This window comes from Anomalospiza imberbis, chromosome Z (genome assembly GCF_031753505.1).
Source record: "Anomalospiza imberbis isolate Cuckoo-Finch-1a 21T00152 chromosome Z, ASM3175350v1, whole genome shotgun sequence".
Classification (NCBI taxonomy): domain Eukaryota; kingdom Metazoa; phylum Chordata; class Aves; order Passeriformes; family Viduidae; genus Anomalospiza; species Anomalospiza imberbis.
In genome coordinates, this window is record NC_089721.1 from 29,730,512 (window position 1) to 29,751,359 (window position 20,848).

General features: G+C 37.6%; 1 protein-coding gene across 6 annotated transcripts in view; it reads left to right on the forward strand.

Annotated features, from left to right (window-relative positions):
• The window catches only part of MLLT3 (MLLT3 super elongation complex subunit), a 120,450-nt gene that overhangs the window by 93,776 nt on the left and 5,826 nt on the right, over positions 1-20,848 (forward strand). For 5 of the 6 annotated variants that reach the window (XM_068176795.1, XM_068176797.1, XM_068176798.1 and 2 more), the window contains 5 exons: positions 6,204-6,282; positions 9,908-10,040; positions 11,586-11,685; positions 14,443-14,514; positions 16,347-16,418. In XM_068176795.1, coding sequence (XP_068032896.1) covers positions 6,204-6,282; positions 9,908-10,040; positions 11,586-11,685; positions 14,443-14,514; positions 16,347-16,418 — 456 coding nt within the window. Of the gene's footprint in view, positions 1-6,203; positions 6,283-9,907; positions 10,041-11,585; positions 11,686-14,442; positions 14,515-16,346; positions 16,419-17,991; positions 18,110-20,848 lie in introns of all 6 variants that reach the window. The other variant, XR_010994554.1, reaches the window with a different exon arrangement.

A 20,848-nucleotide genomic window follows, 5' to 3' on the forward strand; every position in this document is an offset into this window, starting at 1 on the left:
GGAAGGCTGTAGATGTTGTTTATTTGGATTTCAGCAAGGCCTTTGACTCTGTCTCCCACAGCATACTCCTAGATAAGCTGGCAGCCTGTGGCTTGGACAGGAGCACTCTGTGCTGGGTTAGGAACTGGCTGGATGGCCAGGCCCAGAGAGTGGCCGTGAATGGTGCTGCATCCAGCTGGAGGCCAGTCACCAGTGGTGTCCCTCAGGGGTCTGTGCTAGGGCCAGTTCTGTTTAATGTTTTTATTGATGATATGGATAGGGTTTAGAGTCTTTCATTAGTAAATTTGCAGATGACACTAAGCTGGGAGCGTGTGTCGATCTGTTAGAGGGACGGAGGGCTTTGCAGAGGGACTTGGAACGGTTGGATGGATGGGCAGAGTCTAATGGGATGTAGTTCAATAAGTCCAAGTGCCGTGTCCTGCACTTTGGCCACAATAACCCCCTGCAACATTATGGGCTGGGGACGGTGTGGCTGGACAGTGCTCAGGTGGAAAGGGACCTGGGGGTGCTGGTTGACAGTCAGCTGAACATGAGCCACCAGTGTGCCCAGGTGGCCAAGAAAGCCAATGGCATCCTGGCCAGTATCAGGAATAGTGTGGCCAGCAGGAGCAGGGAGGTCATTCTTCCCCTGTACTCGGTACTGGTGAGGCCACACCTTGAGTACTGTGTCCAGTTCTGGGCCCCTCAGTTTAGGAGGGACGTTGAGATGCTTGAGCGTGTCCAAAGAAGAGCAACGAGGCTGGTGAGGGGCTTGGAACACAAGTCGTATGAGGAACGACTGAGGAAGCTGGGATTGTTTAGCCTGGAGAAAAGGAGACTCAGAGGTGACCTTACTGCTCTCTTCAACTTCCTGAAGGGTGGCTGTGGTGAGCTGGGGGTCGGTCACTTTCTCCAGGCAACAACAGATAGAACAAGAGGACACAGTCTCAAGCTGCACCAAGGGAGATACAGGCTAGACTTAAGGAAGAAGTTTTTCACAGAAAGAGTGGTCAAATACTGGAATCATCTGTCCAGGGAGGTGGTGGAGTCACCATCCCTGGATGTGTTTAAAAAAAGACTGGATGTGGCACTTGGTGCCATGATCTAGTTGAGGTGTCAGAACATGGGTTGGACTCGATGATCTTCCAACCTAGAAATTCTGTGAAAAAATTCTGTGAAATAGTTGAATGAAGCTTTCACCTTAGTTTTAATACCGAGACTGAATTGTCTGGTTTGTATTTAGTACTAAAATTGAAGTTACTTTCTTTCCAAAACATATTTCCTTTATTGGCATAGGACAGCTCTGTGTATAGAATATGTGGAAATTCTCAAAGGGAAAGTTTAAAATGTTAAGTCAAACTCTCAGAAAATCAATATCTCATTATTGGTTGTCAGCTTCATTTGGCCTTTCCACAGTTAAAGGAGTGTAGAGGGAGAGTTGCCATCCTCTCATCACAGGGCTTTTGTGCCACTGGGCTTATAAAATGAGCAATGTTTTCCAAACAAGTATATATTATATTGTTTGGCCTCATTTTTTTCCCCACATAATTCAGACTTCATATGGAATACAGACCTGTTAAATTTCTCATGTTGCACTGCTCATACTTTCTCAATTCTTCACAAATATTGATGTCTTTTCACACATTTTTTTGTGGTCTGGCACAGTGTTTAGTACCAGATTTGAAAAGCCTTTGTATAACCCTGTCTTTGCCAGCATTACCTACGTATTCAGGACAGTCTTTAGCCTGCTTGGTAAGGCTTATCTGATGAGAACTTCCATCAGTTTGCATCTTGTGTTTAAGGACCATGTTCATACTCATGTGACCATACACAATTTTAATTTATTTTATCCTTAGTTCACTCGTTATCCTGAAATCCATGGAAAGTGTAGTATTCAGCTGCTCTACAAGGCAAGCCTTTATCTTCCCTCCTGTACTTTTTTGCATGCTTTACTATGTGTCTTGCCACTCTTTTCCACTAAGGTATTTTCAGGAAAAATACCCTACAGGTTACAGAACAATCATCACTAGTGCTTCATCTTTCAATTTTATTGTACAATGATCTGCAAAAGAATTTTTATCCACATTTTTTGCTCAGTCTCCTGTTCATGAATCTTCTCGAAATCTCAACTATTTGAGTTTTTATGTTAGTATTGTCTCAAATTTACTTTTGACTTATAAAGGTAAAATAAAATCTATTCATAAATGCAGAAGGAAAAGGATTTTCTTTCAAAATTAAATAACATGTTTCAGTAGGACAGTCTGTAAGGAAATGCAAATCCTACTTGATTCGGCGCAGTTGTTCAGAGGAAACAGTTGCAAAGATTTGATTAAGGTCTTTTCTTGATGCTACTTTTTAAATGAAGGCTGTGTTTTCAAATTCAAAGAATCAGACTCCTTGAGGTTAGAGGGTACCTCTGAATGTCATCTGGTCTACCTGCCCTGTTCAGCCAGGGCCTTTTTGGGCTGGGTGGCCAGGATCCTGTCTAGATGGTTTTTTCAATATCTGTTAGGGAGGGAGATGCCAAAATCATCCTGGGCAGCCTGTGCCTATGACTGGTTACCTTGCAGTGGAAACCTGTTTACTGATGTTCAATGGGAACCTTTTGTGTGAGCTACGGATAGGTTGAATTATTCTACTGAAAGCTGAGGTCACTGACAGGGCATTTAAGTGGCAGTAAATGTTCTAAGTACAGGAGTCTGTTAGAGAAAAAGGCTTGTCCTGCAGGAGCATGTTCCTCCTCCCTGAAATTCTGTAGTTGCACAAATGGATGTGGAAGCAATGCTCAGCTGTATAAGTAGTTTCAAGTGTACAGACTTTTCAATATGTATAGCACTGGGAAACATTTGTCTCTACAATATCATGCATAAAAATAAGAAATATGTAGACTGATGAAATATTGCTACACCACTTAATGTTTACTTCAAGAAACAATTTGTAAGCTTCCTTCAAGAATGGTTCCATTGCCAGCCACATACAGATATCTTCTATTTCTTAATGTAAGAATCAATAAAGATCTTGAAATGATGTGGCTTATTTTTAGAGTCATAGAATCATATCCTAAGTTGGAAGGGACCCACAAAGATCATCTAAGTCTAGCTCCTGGCCCTGGACCAGACAGTCCCAAGAAGTTGTACAAATTGAGAGAACCATAAAATATTACAGAAACAGCTCCATTTCAGGGTGAGCATGGCGGCAGTTATATCCTTTGCTATAAAGAGGTGGGTTTGCCTGAAAGTTGTTTGCAGCTCAAGAATGAGCTTCTTATAAAAACAGACAATAATTTGGAAATGGAAGAAGCCACGTGATTTAGAAAAATCATTGGTAAAAAAGGTACCTTTTCACAGAAAACTTGGGCCAAAAAAAATTTCCTTTTTTTGCTGAACAGTTTCAAAGCACAGAATTCCTCAATCAGGCCTAATAAAGAAGCCACTGTCTACTGTGCATCACTGTGAGAGCACTAAAACAAAGAAGACTGTCTAAGAATGCAATAAATCATATGGGGTCATTGCACTAATGAACAGTTCAGGCCCAAACTCTCATTAGCTTGTCTGTAGAAAGAGAAAACTGGTAAAACAGGAAAAGGCCATATGAGAGAAGCTCTTCACTGATTCTGTCTTAAAGTTTTATTGTTGAAAGATAGGCTTTAGTTAATTTCAGACCTATTAAAAAAGAAATATTTTGTGATTAGGAACCAGTGAATAAGAGCAGAAAGCCCAAGTGCGTAAAGCCATAAATACCTAAGTCCATGGGTTAAGAATCTGTAAAACTGTCAAAAAGCATTGCTTAAGTGATAAAAGACACTGTTAACTAGAAGCATGGGTGCTGTTGGCATTAGTCCATATTAATGTATGGAAGGCATCTTTTTAGTTCCTTCTGAAAAGGAAAATCTTTTCTGTTAATAACATTCATTCTTGGGTTAAAAGCAACTGTTTCCTCTGCGTGAGTTCTCTCCCAGATTTCTCAGTCAAAAAATGAAGGTTTCATTTCCCATACTTAACAGTTTTAATATTTATGCTAATCTATAGTCCTTGGAATAAATTTTCAAATAGGTATGTTTAAGGAAATTAAGTAAATAGTTTCAAAAGTTATTAAGAACCTTTTTTAAATAAAGCTGGGTGATTCAATGTGTTTCATAAGGAGTTTTTGTTGTTTGAGTTCTCGAAATGATCTTGCTAAAGCAGCACAAAATTTTTACCAGGAAAATATACAACTTTGTATGTATCTATATTCATTTGTTCTTGTGATATTGACCCAATTAGTTAATGCTGGGAGAAAATTTTGGCACGGAGCAATTTCACTGGTGTTTTCATGCCTTATAATGACAATGAGATTAGGCCTTTCTCCCTTTTTTCATTTCAAGCAAGCTGGTTAGAAAAGAAAGTAGTGATAATATTATATTATTGTAATATTTAAATAGTGTCTGTGCCTATTTGATTTTTTTTCTTTTTAGACTTTTTGCACTTGAAAGCCAAATATGACTGTCTCTTAGTGTTTGCTAATTTTATTCTTGAGGGAATGGACTTCAGGTAAGTTGAAGTTTATGTTGAAATTAATTAAGAAAAAATACAGTTAATGGAAAACTGCAGTTGGAAAACAGTTCTCAGCTAGTAATTTTGCTGCAAGAAGCAGAAATTTACGGATAAACCAGATGTTGAAGAGTAGCCTGCAGCTAGACAACTGAGCTTAGTTTGCTGATGTCTTTAAAGTTTGCGTGGACACTTGTTCTTCATCACTGCAGTCTGTTTCATATTATCATGATTTTTTTACAGCTAAAAATCTTGTAAGGTTTTACAGAAACTCAGGAAGGAAATTTTTTTTTCACAAATGCTTAATTTTCAGAGCAGTATCAAGTAATGCTGCAGTGTGTTTCAAAAAGATGTGATGCTGTGTAGTGTATAAGAATCTCTCCTGGTACTCTGAAGTGGGTTGTGTTGTTGATTGGGTAGGGTTTTGTTGCACAGGATTGATTCAGTTGTATATAAGTGGCATATACCCACACAGTCAGGTACAGAGTTTGTATTTTGACAGTGTGTTTGTGAGAACTGGAGCTGGTGTTGATTTAAGAGCAGATGTTAATGGTATTGTTCTCAAGCATTCTGTTGCCCAAATAGGCATCTCTCATCCTGGGAAAAGGCAACAAAAGGCAGTAAATATGCCTGCTCTATTATGAAGGGCAACAATAGATTGATTTATGGATAAAAAGCAACTGTTAGGCTTAGGTAGCCTGTGTGCATGAAAACTGAGTTTTACAGACCAGATATTTCTGCTGTCGTTTTTGAGAACAGTTTTGCTCTGTCTTAATCATGAGGCAAGGAGAGTTAGAAAATGTTGGTTAGCCTGGATAACACATCATGATAACACAGTTGGGTAAAATTTAAAGTGGAAGCAGGTTTAATTTTCAATACTAGACCACTATTTCCTAATCTGATTTTCACTCTTCCTTCTGTATGGCCACTTCTTGTTTTGTGTTCTCTGTTAGCATCCCCTCTGCCTGCATACCAGATTCATACTTTGTCTCATATACAGAGATGAGTGTGCAAGGATGTATCATTGAGTCTAGGAATCAGCCAAAAAGTATACAGAGATATGCAGCCTGGCAGCAGGAAGCAAGACTCTTCAGTACTGAAGACTAAAATAGTACAGAATTTTTTAATGAAGTAATAGGACTTCCTCATTAAATTAAATGGAAGTTTACATATTTTAAACAATAGTAGGAAAAAATGTGTAGAACTGTTTGTTAAATAATACACACTGATTTTAATAATCCTGTTTAAAAATTCAGTTATCTTTTGTAATTGGTAAATTCTAGATAATTTCTCTTTGTAACCAAGCATGCCTTCTGGTTGAATCACATTTGCAATCTGCGGAATTTTGATACATATGAAAACTGCTAGCAGAATTTAAGTAACACATAAAAGTTTGAATCCCTATATTAAGACTTATTTTCTAAGGGAGATGAAAGAAAACTGTCAAGAGTTTTTCTGGCATTTAGTGTGGTCTGCTCAGGTCTTTTGTTTTTCAATTTCACAGTGTCATTGCTAATTTGAAAAAAGTTGCATCTCCAGTATGATGCCTGAAGTTAAGGTCTTTGAGTATTATTTGGCCCCACAGTTCTTTTTTTCTTGACAGAATGCTTTAGGCAGTAACTAACCATAAGAGTTTTTCTAAGCAAAAAAAAAAAGTCTCTTAAAATGTTATTTATTTTCTTTTTTTTTTTTAAGTCTGAACAGCACAGTCCTGCCAGTTCCAGCTCCAGCTCCAGTTCCAGTTTTACACCATCTCAAAACAACAGACAACAAGGTACCAGTAAAGGAAAAGAAATTGAAAGGAATGTGTGAAATGAAGGGGGCAATAAAAACAGTACTCATGGCATCTCATGATCCTTTTCTTCTGTGTGTCACTGCCTGAACTGGGCACAGTTTTGATTTAAAGACTTCTCTGCAGGTTGTTTTCAGATGTGGCTGTAAGGGCAAAAAAAGGAGAGAAAGAAACTGGGAATCTGAGAAAAGGAATGTGAATCTTGGTTGTTTTGAAGGACTAAATACATGCCAGTCACTTAACAGAGGATAAAGCCAAAAGAGCTTATGTTTCTGAGTTGTCCTTCTGCAGAGTTGGGTAGCATGGCACCTGGCTCCATCTGAAGGCCTGGAAGAGTGTGGTTTCCCATGGGCAGCCAAAGAAACCCACAGATGTGTTTATCTAGACCCTTTCAAACGCTCTGAGTGTCCCATACTATTGGGAGGTTTTAAGAGGATACAATATGTACTCCAAATTCATGGCAGGGAAGGATGATGGTTAGAATTAAAGTTTGCATTTTGGTTTTCTGGCTAATAATTTCAGTTTACTTGAAACTCAGTAAAGAATGCATTTTTTTTTCCTGGACGCTTTGCCAAGGCTTGTTTTCTGTAAATAAGTTGATATTAATTCTCCATGATCTATTAAACTATTTAGTTCCTGGTTGGTTTCTTTCCCTGGTTTATAAGATTGTACAACTGATACATTCTTAATGAGTTTTTGTTTTATTCTTTGGATAAGGAGCATTAAAAAAGCAGCCTTTGACTAAACAAAATTGTGTGTTTTAGCCATTTATATTCCACAATGGTAGACTTGATTTAAGGTTATGACAATACATTAGTGCCTCAGGCACACTGACTTTAAATAGATTTGTGCATGATTATGTGATGCATATCTGTCCTAGTGCCTTTCTGTAGGTAACTGGTACTGATTTTCTCATGTTTTCTGGCAGTGTTATTCCATGTGAAAGAAAACAAGAGCTGAAGTGAACTGTGGTAATGACTGGCTTCAGGCAGCTGATATTTACCCAGCGATAAACAGATACTCTTCCTGCTGAACCCCCATTTTTGTTCTCACAAAAACCTTAGTGGTGTGAACTGTCCATTACAAGCAAAAAGACTTAGATACCCACTTCTGCATCTGTTATCTTTGCTGGGAAAAAATTTGTTGACTTAGTAGTTTCTTCTGAGCAGACTGGTCCCATCCATCTTTTCTGGATCATATAAAAGATGTATCACAGATTGTCTTTCAGTTCTTGTCTAGAATAGATGGGAGAGTTGTCTTCCAATGTGAACAGCTCTGAAGTGCAGATGGTATATACATCTTCTCTTTTTTTGCAGCAGTAAATAGTGGTTTCTGCTTCTTTCTGGGAGTTCCAGAAACCCCAATTAACTAAGTGTGTTAATTGCCCAGGCCATGCATTTGTATATCAAAGGTATGGAGCACCAGGCATACCGCGGCATGTTCGCGATGTATGTTGTGGTCAGAAGCTTTTCCCCTTACCTGGAAGTGACTTGCCAGGACTGTTGGTCTTTTTTGATTGCATGTAGACTCCAGTGCTCACTCAGGTGTCAAAAAAAACACAGCGTGAACTTTTTTCACCTCTTTTTGCATAAACACTGGGCTAACCTGAGGTTCCTCAAGTTCTTCTGTCCTTGGGCCTTACTTTGATATTTGTTTCCTTACCAAGAAAACTTGCTTATGGGCAACTCCCAATTTTCCATTTCTCCTTAACTATTCTAATATCTTAGGAGGTAACAACTTCGCAAACCCTTGAAAAGGTTGTTATGGAATTTTAGAGTAAGTGTGCAAGGAGCAGAAAATTGCTATCCATGCTAGGAAAAAAAAGAATTAAAAATTAATGGTTTGCTGATTGGTAGAAAAGTCTGCTGAAAAGTTAGCTAGCAATGTTCTTTTTAGACTCCCAGACATGCTTCTACCCTAAGTGAGAACTTGTTTGAATGACAAGTTGTTCAATGCTTACGGTGCTATCAGTGATGGATGTATCTGAGGAGTCCAAGTTTCTTTTTATTACTGCTCCTATAAAAGCCATTTCCCTCCCTCAGGAGTCAGATAGTAAGTTATTCAGTCAGACTACAAGTTGTCATTTGCAACTGAGCATTGTCTTTCTGAGATTCAAACAGGGATGGAAAATGGAGAACAACTCAGCTGCTTCTACGTATCAGCTGTGGGTACATGGACAAGAAGCACTTCCATACTTTCACCTATACAAATCTCTGGTCAACCAGGAATTTGCCCATGAGGACCATCTGGTTTTCTTTCCTAGGGTGTGAAAGCAGAGGAAAAGCTCATTTCTCTGAACTGTCCAAACTGTGCCTATTTACAAAAGTTCTAGGGCAGCCTTAGTGATAAATCATTCCAAACAACAGCTTTGAAGTCACTTGCACAAAACTAGTCAAAATGCCTATGGCCTGAACTTTGCTATGTCTGGAACAGTCAATATAACTGTTCCCTCCCATGAAGGGAGCAGTGTCATACTCATAACCCTGTTATGAGTATGGCACTGACTGACAGATGTCTCACTTCTCTGCTGGCAGTGACCAGGGAGAACACTCCTTGACTCAGTTTTCCCATTAGCAAATAGAGAGCAGAAAGCTTCATCTCAGGCTCAATGTATTCATGTTAGTACTGTGTTTCTTTGGCTGAAGGAATTACAACCATAATAGTAATTGCTGTTCTTACAGCCATCACTGGTGCTTTCAACTACTGCTTCATGTCTTAGATGGGTTGTACTTCATAGTTAAATGTCCTACGTCACCAGGACATTTTACTTTCTTCCCTCTTCTAATCTGCTTTTGCCCATTCTTATTTCAAGTACCTATAGTGTTATACTTCTCAGCTCTATTGAACATATTCTTCTTTCTGTAACTGTCTCTTAGAGCAAAAAGAGTGAAAATCAAAACCCAAACTGAGTTTAATGCAGTTTTGTGAGCAAGTTAAGCTTCGTACCTTCTTGCTAATACAGGAAGAGTGATAACACGGTGTTGGGTGGTATTGATGCACTTCATACTTATCAACATGGGTGAAGTACTACTCCACTTGAAATTGACCCTGAAATAATGGGAACAGGTGAAGGTAAAATGCATAAAAACCAAGAAGACAAAATCACTGCCTTGTACAGTACAATGTAGTCAGAGTGATTTGTTAGAACAAACCTCTCATACATGGATTAACTAATACTGATCAATATGTCCCTGTAGATCTTTACTCACATGTAATGACAAAGCAAAAAATACTAAACCCCAGCAATACAAAAGAAGCATGCTTTTAGCAAGCATACATTTCATGTCAATTTCTCCTGTCATTACAGTATTTTATTTACTTCAGCTATGGTCCAGGGTGCAAATTGTTCTAACACTTGAACATGTGAGTCACTTCATTGTCAAGAGTAAGTCTGTTGAAGCTGACTGAGTTACTCTTGTGAGTAAAGACTCATGAATACATGGACATGTCCCTGCAGTATAATTCCCCAGTGCATTATTTGGTTTGTTTAATTTTTAAGACTCTCCTCTCTCAACACTATGTGGTAAGATAGCTTTAAAAGCTGGGTAAATTGCCCAAAACTCTGGGAAGTAAACTTCATTGTGTTTTATTGTCTCTGTTGTTTCAGGTCCATTGAGGACTATAATGAAAGATCTGCATTCAGATGATAATGAAGATGAATCAGATGAAGCAGATGAGAAGGACAATGATTCTGAGTTGGAACAACCTATAAACACACGAGGAGGAGGCAGGAGTCGCAGGTGAGTGTCTTGTGATTGCAAGTGGCCTGCTGACCAAGACATGTAGTGCTTCTTAGTAAAAAGGTGAGTTCTGATGTTCTCAGAGTGCTGAGTAGCAAATGGGCAGAAAATTCACTCTTTCTAAAGCATGTGCACATAAAAGAGCCCCTTCTAAACACTAACAGAACTAGCTGTTTCTGATACAAACTCTTCCTGTACTAATCAATACAGTTACGATGATCCTCATTTGTTTGACTCTACTCAATTTAATGCAATTTTGACTCAAGACGAGGAGTTATAATTACTCCCTGGCATAAATTAGAGAAAATTGTCCTTCAACTGTTGAATAAGCTATTCTATACATAGTCACAAGACCTCTTTGCTTACTGGTTTTAGATTAAGCTGTTAAATTGAATCCAAATAAATGAAATTTGAATTTCAAGTAAATTCTGTGCTGCATGCAGTAAATAATGCATAAAAGTGCATCAGAGGGTAAAGCAAGCATCTGTCAAATAAACATTTTAAATTTTTGTTTTTTAAAAGAAGCTTCTGCATCCTTGTTGCAACATTCAGAAGGCATTCCAAAATTCATATGGAGTTCAGCCAGTTTGAAGCTCCATCCAAATGGTGTTAAAGGTTATGGAAGATCTGAAACAGCATCTCACAAACACTCTACATATTAGGTTCTAATTCAGAGGATTTTCCTATTAGTGCACAGCACCTGAGTGCTAGTGTCAGCTACTGCTTTAATGGGAAGATAACAGGAAAACTGTAATGAATGCTGCTGCTTCCCTGGTGTACTTTAGCAGCTGGAATCAAGGAGAAAAAGACCAAGATGACTAGGTGTTTGATAACTTGTTGTTATCAGTGATTAGTGTAAAGGATTGTTTCAAACTCAGCTTGTCTCCAAGTGTGGAGATTTAGTTTCAGTTTTTTGATGGAACTTTAAGGCTATTGTTTTTCTACTTCATTTTGTTCCAAGTAACTAATGGGTTTTTTTCCAACAAAAAAAAACATTCCCTGTTGTTCATAAGTAAATGAAGGGTGAAACTGACTACGAGGAGATGGGCTTTTTTATGTGACCTCTTCAGAAATGCTAAGTTTTAAAATTTTAATCAGAAAAACTGTGTAACTTTTGACAATAAACAAGGAACTTTTCAGTGAAACACGTATTCAGGTGAGAAGTACAGCTGTTTGGAAAGCTTTTAGAAGAACAGAAAAGTATCCCTAAAGACCAGTATCCTTCTTTGACGTAGCTGTGAACTGAGATAGGGAGAAGCAGTTCAATTTTCTAGATGTTTAACCATTTCTGTAAAGTTAGCTCCTGTTAACTGGGCACTTTGTCTCAGCCAAGTGCAGACAGGCAACCTCCTTTGTGCTGCAAAGAGTTTTTTTCCAGAATGCAGCCCTGCTCAGATGCCTCTCTTCCATGTGACCTTGATTAACAATAGCCTGCTTAGCAAGGGATTGGTCATTGTAAGTCCCTACCTCAAAGTCCAAGGTTGGCTCACCCCACTTGACAGCCCTTTGTCTGCAGATGTAATGCTGTGGCTCTTTTTTCTGCAGGGTTAGTCTGAGTGATGGCAGTGATAGTGATAGCAGCTCAGCTTCCTCATCTCTGCGTCATGATCCAGCACCACCTGTACTGAAAACGAGCAACAGCCAGGTAAAAAAAATGCAGTTTGGCTTTGTATTAGTAGTAGACAGAGTTAACATCAAACTCGAGGGTTTATTGATGCATCTCTTCTCCTCTCCCCCACCAGTGTTCATCTAGAAAAATACAGGTTTTTTTTACTGCATTAGAAGCCACAGTAGTTTCTGCTTTTCATCAGAGTATTGTTCCAGATTTGTAAGAGCTAACATGGTTATTTTGGAGGTAGCAGTATAGGGTAGTTCAGTTTTTCAAAGAAAAGAAAGTAAATTACCTAGAGTTGCAAAATACTCCACAGACAAATGAGAATTAGCTTTTGGACGGTACCTCCCCTGCAGTAAGAAAGACTCTTCAAATATAAAATTAAGTATAAAAACTCACATTCTTTACAAAATAAAATACACCATTTTTCAGTTATTTTAAGGAGGCATGATTCATTCCCAGTGTTAATTGCATCATATGTAAAGTTAGGACACATACCGGCTACTTACAGTTGTGATATAGATAAAATAGTGTCTACATGCTCTAACGCAAGTTCGTGGTTTAGAGGGTGAGTTTCATGGATGGGTCTTTTCTATATCTCTTCTCTGTAATTGCTTCAATTATCTGGTAGATACTATTTACTTGCCTTTGTTTTTTGTTAAGATTTCCAACACAAGCTATAGTACAAAGCCCAAATATTATTATTCATGTTAGCTAAGTTCAAATACAATATGGGGAAAAAAACCCCACGAACTAGGAAGTACTTTGTGTACAGAGAGAAGGTAATTTCATGTCCAGAAAATATTCTTATTTTCTACCACTGTAGGCTCTTTTAAGTTGTCTATACAAAAGTTAAAAGTTTTTAAGAGGTAGCCTTGAGGTCAAAAAGCTGTCTGTAGGGGTGAAGAATGTTGCATTTACTGACCACATAAGCACAAGGAAAAAAAAATCTGTCTATGGCTTGTTGTTTAATGAAGACTGATTTCTAAAGAGCCAATGCAATTGTTAAGTAATTGTAAGTCTCAATATCAGCAGCCCACTTAGTCACATCTTTTGTGCTCCTTTGCCTGTTGGTGATGTAGTAGAAGCTCTACCTCCATATTTAGACACTCCAAACAATAGCTGTATGTTAGCTAAAATACCTTCACATACTTTCTTCCATTTCTTTAAATGAGCTAAATTTTATAATCAAGCTGCAAATTGGAAATTTCGGGAAGCATTATGAGACTGTAGCCACATTTGAAATCTCTTCTTGGTACCTTAGTGCTGCTTGCCAGGATGATACCATTTACTGATGAAATCAGGTTTGTGTTAACTAAGTTCCTTTATAGAACTGAAGAGCTAAGACAGTTTGTATTTGTATTAGCTTCTTCAGACATGATTAGTGCTGTATCTCATCTATGAAATGCTTAAGATGTTAAATATAAACTGCATATCAAGAGCATTGTAAGGAAGCTGCTTTTTTCAAATATACTCTATTCTTGACAAGGTTCTATTTGAAACCAATAATTTTCTTCTTGTGAAAACAATAAATGCATCTAAAAGGTACTGAATTAAAAGGTCTGTTTTTTGTAGGGTTTGGTGGGGGTTTTTTCAAGACAAAACTTTGCTACTGGTCTACACAGCAGTAACCCTAGAGGGTGTTGAACAGAAGTGCTAGAATTATTCTTCAAAAATGTATGTTTTGAATCTGAACATTGGTCACTCTTGGTTAATTAAATCAAGTAAGGTTAACTCAGATCTGCAGTCACTTTTGCTAGATGGGGAAATAGTTGTCTGCCAGCGGTATTCATAAGATGCTGGCCAGCCTAGGGAAGACATATGCAATTTAATCATTTGTACCAAGGGAAGAAGAAACGAGAGAGGACTTGGAGGAAAATGTCAGTAAGGCTTCTAGAGGACTTATTCTTACACACTTTATTTCCTTGTTTTAATTACTGAGTTTTATCCTGTGTTGTGGCTGTGTTGTGTGTTACTGTGTTTATCCTGTGACCATTGGGTATGGTTTTGGAGTTAATCATGCTAGTGATGTTAGTCTCACTTAAAATGAAATGTGAAACATAATATCCCATTATCTGTGATTACTTAGTTTTCTTCGATGTTTTTCAGAAGAACTGGTTATATTCTAGGTTAGTAATGACATGGTGATTTTTCTTTTAACTTCCAAAAAGTGATGTCTGTTGAAAAAATGGAAAGAACAATCAACAGTTCATTTCCCCCCAAATATTTCTGCCTTTAGTTGTAAATGTTTCAAATCAAGCATGGTGTCCTGCTGCTTGCTGATGTTCTCTTCTTGAGTCTGTTTCAGTATCAGATGAAGCAATCTTGGCTTGTATGAGTGATAATAAATGGGTATGAGTGGCATTGAAGGAAGGGTACCGTATAAGTGCAAAAGAAATTACTGTCCATCAATTTGTTTTTCAGTTATAACTCATATGGTCATTTCAAGGACTGTTTGAAAACCTCTCTTGTCAAAGAAAAGAGGTAGTATTGAGGGGGAAAAAAGAACAGGAAAAGTACAGTGATAATGTGACGTTTCAAAGGTACTGGAGACACCCTCAGCATCATTTGGTATCTGCCAAATTAAGGATTAATAATATCATTATCACCTCATTCCAGTACCTCAGCATTTTCTGCTGTAAGTTACTTTTTGTTCTGAAAAGTATGAGTAAGTTACATGGATTAAAGAATGAAAAGCTCAGTTTTTGTTTTATTAATAGCAGAATTTTTCCATATGTAGTTGTATCCAGTGATGCATTTAATTTTTACAGTATTTTCTTTCTTTTCCAGATCTTAGAAGTGAAAAGTCCAATAAAGCAAAACAAAACAGATAAACAAATGAAGAATGGGGATTGTGATAAGGTAAATAACAACGAGGTAGCAATAAACTACTCCAGAATATGATACTAATATGCTTACCAAATGCCAAACTTTGTTACAGAATTAAAGTCTTAGTATATCTTTGCTTTGGATTCCTTTATGTGCAGATAATTTTCTGTTTTCTTTCTGTAATTCTCTTATCTTCTCTCATATTTTGAATTTTTTCCTTCTTTTCAATCAGGTGATTTGGCAAATTTCACCAGTTGGGAATCTTCCATCTATTTATCTTATCTACTGTCCACCATGAGTTTGTACTGTGCTTCACAGAGAAATGAGATGTAGATGAGAATTCACAGATGTATTCCTAACCTGCAAATCAATCAGGGGAAAAAAGAAAATCTATTTTCCAGAATCCATTCTGAAGGCTGTGCATTAGGAAGTGGCAGTGTGATTTAGCATGTTAACTAAAATGACATGAAGCAACTGTCACCATTTAACACTGAGATAGTTTAATTTAAATCTGTCTAATGGTTGTGGGCAAGAGCTCTCAATCCTGCCTTAAGTGAACATAGCACAGTTGCCCACTATGGACAAGTTTCTCTAAAAGCTTGTATTTTGCTGGTATTAGTGTCAATTTTGTGAAAATATTAGGCAAAGGATGGAAGCTGCAGCATCTAAATTTTTAATGTTTAGGTTTTTATCTGCAGTACCTGGATTTTTTGTGCTCTAATATTTTGGTTTGCATTTTGGTTGCTTAGGTTGAGTGCCATATCTCTTTCTGCTTACAAGCAAAAAAAAAAAAAAAAAAAGAAAAAAAGTTTTTGATGGCTCAGGAACCATTTCTGAAGGAGAAAGTTAATAATAAGGTGGAGAGGTGGGACATGTTTGACATCCCAGGGAAGACATGCTAGAATTTACCTTTGGATTAATCTTGCTTAGTCTTTCTTTCCCTGTTGACACAAAAGAAATTACATACCTCTAGAGAAAAAGATTGATTTAATTTTGAGTCTTTGGGTTTAGTTCTTATGTAGGAAGATGGGATATGTTTTCTGAAGATGCTGTTTTGGCATCCCCAGTCTTAGGATGCTTTCTGGCACAGTTGAGATACAAAGATTATCAGCAAATGATCACTTATGAAGATTTCTGTCAGCATGAAGTATGTAAAAAAACCACCAAAATTTGTATTTGTGTTACATTAAGCTAGAGAATGCCAGATTATTAATAAAAAAATAAACCTCAAAGAAGAGTTTGTTCTTACCTCAAGTCCTCTGTGCTGTACTCTAAGAAGGATTTAAAGCTATTGGAGAGCATCCAAAGGGGGCCTGCAAAGATAGGGAAAGGCCTGTAGGGGAAGGTTTATGAGGAGCCACCTAGGTCACTTGGTCTGTTCAACCTGGAGAACAGGAGACTGCAGGGGGAGAAATTGTTGACTGAGGGAAGACCTCCTGGGAGGAAGAGGAGGGGCAACACTGATCTCTTCTCCATGATGACCAGTGACACAATCCAAGGGAATGGTCTGAAACTGAGTCAGGAGAGGTTGGATATTAGAAAAAGGTTCTTCACCCAGAGGGTGGCTAGGCCCCGGAATGGGCTTCCCAGCAAACTGGTCGCTGCACCAGCCTGACAGAGTTCAAGAAGCTCAGAGAATGGACAATGCTGTTAGGCACAGGCTGTGACCCTTGGCACTGTCCTGTGAAGAGCCAGGAGCTGGACTCAGTGATCCTTCTGGGTGTCTTCCAGCTCAGGATATTATATGATTCCAAGATTCAAAATAAGATTTGTATCTCTACTGGTTTTTAAGACAGCTGAAGTTTATGAATTACATTGTTACAATTTAATTAACAAGTTGTTTATGGGGGGGAATTTGTTTCTAGGCATATCTTGATGAACTAGTAGAGCTCCACAGAAGATTAATGACATTGAGAGAGAGACATGTACTGCAGCAGGTGAGAAGCATTCTTATGCACTATCACAGTGCTCTCATTGAAATGCTGAAGTCACATCTGTTTCTTTTTTGCTTTCATTTAAAACTCTGTAATCAGTTATCAGTTAAAAACTCTGCTATCAATTTTAAGAGCCTTCAGCCTCTATAGTGCATAGAAGTCCATTACCTCTTACACTGCAGTTTTGGGAATTGTTGCACTTAATATTTAGTGTGTAACTGTGTTGTCTCTCTAAATGACAATTTTTAAAAAAAAATGCTTGAGATATATTTTTCACCAATTTGTTGCTATGTTTTTTAACATACTGTGTCAATAATTATGAAAGCAGGATGGGAGAATGGATGTAACTGTGCACTGTGACTTGATAAAAATCTTGTTGCTTTTTTCCTGAATATGACCAGCCTTGTCTCAGAAACAACTGAAGTGGGTTTTTTCCTATGGGAAGCAGAAAACATAAAATTCAATGCAAAGAATTTTAAGAAGAAAATTTTCTTTGAAGAAAAACATAATATAGTCATTGAATCTTCTGAAGTCTTAGAATGAGTAAAATATGCAAGTGTCCAAACAAAAAAGGCTTCAAATTTATTGAAAGGTTTTGCAATGGTAAGAGCAAAGAAAATATTCTTGGGTTTGGGTGGTATTGTCAGGTACTATTGCATTGAAAATTGTGAAGATTAAACCAGTAAGCACTGTCAACAAAGTAGATGCAATTGTAGCACAGATGGGTTTATTATGTTTTAGAGATATTGTAAAGAGGAAACTTTTTGCCACTTCTAAAAGATTCCAATCACTTGTTGAATTTCTTGACTAAGCATTTTAACAATATTTTGCAAGCTCCAGCATTAACCACTTTGTTAGTTCAGTCTCCATATTGTGAGTAAAGATGAGAAAACTACTGAAAGGTCATTGAAAAGGAAAATCTTGGTTAAGGATATTCTTAATTAAAGATGAATTTTGGTAGCTTTGTCAGATTTCGTCTTATAACACACAGTGATGCCTATTGGTTACCCTTCATATTTAATATCCTGTTCTCTCCCAAGTTTCCTTTTCCTACAAAAGGAATCCTAAAGCATGCTTTCAGAATGGTAGCAGAACCAAATTTGTATCTACGTAGGGAAGTAATTTTGAAGGAGGCTAAGATATAGGAATTGCAACACCCTATCCACTTCACATTGTTCATTGATTCTCAAAGAGTTCACATTAAAATTGAATCTGGAAAAGACACTGTGTTGTAAAAATTCCCACCTTGTCTTTGCTTCCTGAGCACTCACTTCCCCATTTATCCAAGGCATAGCTTCCAAATGGTATCGCTTATGATTCACATCAGTGGCCAGTACGGCTGTTACCAGTGCAGAACTGAACCACAGTCCCAGCCTGGGCAGTCAGGCCATGAACTCAGCTTTCACTAGGGCTGTTTGGACAGCCTTTAGACCATAGGGCTTATGTGGCTTCGTGAGGAATTTTGGAAAATAAAATCAACTTCAAAACATTTTGTGCAGAGTAAAAATAAAAACAAGCAAGAAACCTTCTTTTTTTTTCCCATGATGGTGGTCTAGAGCTTTTGAAATCCTGACAGTATAAGCCTGGAATAGCCAGATCTGACTCCACAACTGAGCCTGCTCTGAGCAGGGGCTGGGACTAGCAAAATCCTTTCCAATTGGAATTATTCAGCCATCCTAAGAAATACTTTCAAAGTAAGTAAAGTGCTTCAAGTCAAACCCCTCATTATCTTTCTCACTGGCAGCATTGATTTGGTGATGAAGAATTATTTGTCTGTTAGAAAAATAATGGGTTTGTCCACTAAATTGTGCTCATTCTAATATTAGAGTACTGTTATAGTAAATTTTGTGGGAGCTTACCAATACAAGGAAGAAGTCATGTGAAAAGAAACTTTAGTGAGATGGAAATTTAGGGTATCCTATTCTGAGTAAATGAAAAAGAGCAGTATAATCTTGTGTGTTTTAAACTAAACTTTTTTTTTCTCTTGAGACAATTTGTCAAACCAGAGAAAGCATTCATTCACGAACTTTGCCTCACAACTTGCATTAGGAGTGAGGCATTTTAATGCTGTAATCCATGATTACTTATACACTATTATTTACATTATGAAAGTTTGGTTGATGTAGAACTGGTGTTGCCTTCCTGGGGGAAATTGTTCTTGCAGATTTTTTTCCCATGTTTTAGAGCATTTGCAGGCTGTTGGTACAGCCCCAATGAAAGCTGGATTCATGGCCAGGCTGGGACAGACTGTTCCCAGTTGTGCTGGGAACACCATGATACTGGTACAGAAGTCTACCAGGTGTCAGTGGAAGAGCCAAGTTACTTACCACTTAGGCTGTCTGCACTAGTGAATGGTCCATGCTGTTATAAAACAAAACACAGCTTAGTTTTAAAACCTTTAATCCTTTAACATTTTGCAATTCATTAATTCATATGATTTTATCAATTTACAGAAATATCTTCCCAATACTGAATGGATAACTTGCAGAGAATCAGTGCTTCTCCACATTAAAAATAATCTGCCATCCCATCTTAAATATTGTTACTACTTTGCAGCTATGTAGTTAATGTAAAATACTTCCAGTGTGCACAGAAATTCAAAAGATACAGAGCTGAGAAAGTCTCTAGGAATTAATATGAAACTTCTATACTAAGAAATAGATATTGTAGAAAGTACAGAGGTGAGAACAGCAAGGTGCAAAATTGCGTAATGGGATTGTGGTTACTCTATGAGAAGAGGGATCAAATACAAAAATATGCAACAGAAAACTGTAGACAGCTGCAAGAATTTTAGAGGTGTTGGTGTTGAAGTGGAATGATGATGGAGTCATGTTCCTGAATGGCAGCTGTCCTCTTCTTAGTTTATTTTAGGGCAGGTAAGTGTCTTGCACAGAGACTTTCAAAGAAGGGACTTGCAAAAGAAGAATGAAGGCATAGATATCGTGTAAAAGCAAAGGCTTTTTAAACTTACACTGAGGGACATGAAAAGGATTGTCTTTTTAATTTTTTTTTCCAATCTCAGTTGTTACTGAGTCCATAGTCATGACAGCAAACAGGAATGCAGACAAATTGAAAATGAGAAAAATGTATCTTTGTGAATGTGGCTCTTTACCAAGAGAGGCATTCTCTTTGAGACATTTTGTTGAAGAAAGAGAGAAGAGAGGAGAGATGTGATACTACACTGTAAGTGCCCAGATACATAATGAAATAATTCGAATGTTAGGTGCTACTTGCAAACATTTAAGAATTGCCTGAAAGGGAGAAGATATGTGAAGAACATTTGACCAAGAAATCAGTCTTGTGAGCAATTTTTATATGAATATTGGACCATGGCAAGACAGAAGCTGGTCTGAAATCACATTTACAAACAAATTCCTCTACCACATCTTTCACTGTAAGGAAAGAGGTTGAAATTTACAGTGACAAGGCTTTTTTTTTTTTTTTTTAACTGAGTCTGCAATCAGATGTTAATGTTAATATATCCAATATATTAAAATGTGGCTGGCTAAAGCAGTGTTTCTAACTCTGCATTTTCACTGCAGAAAATCTTAGCATGACCCCATGAAAGGCAGCAACATTTTTGGTAACTTTGTATCTTATTTTTGGCATCAGAAGTTATATCTTCAGCTGGTAAAAAATCCAAAAGCCAGTGAATTAGGCAGCACAGGCGTAAGGAAGAAATTGAAAGTATGCATCATGGCTGAAAATTACGTTACTCATGTTCCAAAGGTGCTTAAATTCAGATGGCAACTATCTTCTTAGAATTTTCTGTCAGGGGTAGCTTGGAGGTCTGGAAACTATCACATGGCCTAAAACCTTCCATAAATTGAAAAATGACTGTCATTAGTTGCACTTTGGCTTCCTTATACAAACACACTCATTTGCTTGTTTAAAGGCTGATAAATAGATATACTATGATGGATAATGATGAAACTGAGCTGGAGAGACATTATGTAAACAGAGATGTAATTTACTGCAGAAAAGCAAAGCTTATATAGCAGGAACAAATGGGATATTTTTGTTCTTTGCAGCCTGATCTTTTGGAATAAAACATTTTAATGCTGTGTTTTTAATGTTAGAACTGTCAGACTTCCTAGCAACTAATCTCAACCTTTTATTCTTTTTGAAGAATTTCTGAATAGCACAAGGATGCATATGCTAATACTGTAAGTCATGAATTCCTCATTGACTGGCACACAGGCAGGTGTTTTTCATTGGGCTGTCTGGGTTTATCTTGATACATTTTTGTACATCCATTAAAGCCTTTGGGGTTCATTTCAGTCATTTGCCAGGTGCCCAGACATAGCGACTGTATCTCTTGGGGGCTGGATGTGGGATATATTTAAAATGTTTATGTTTCCCTTGACCTAGAGCTTAAAAGCCCAAAGCAGAACTTGATCAATAGAAGTCCTTATCCATTCCTTAAAATATGC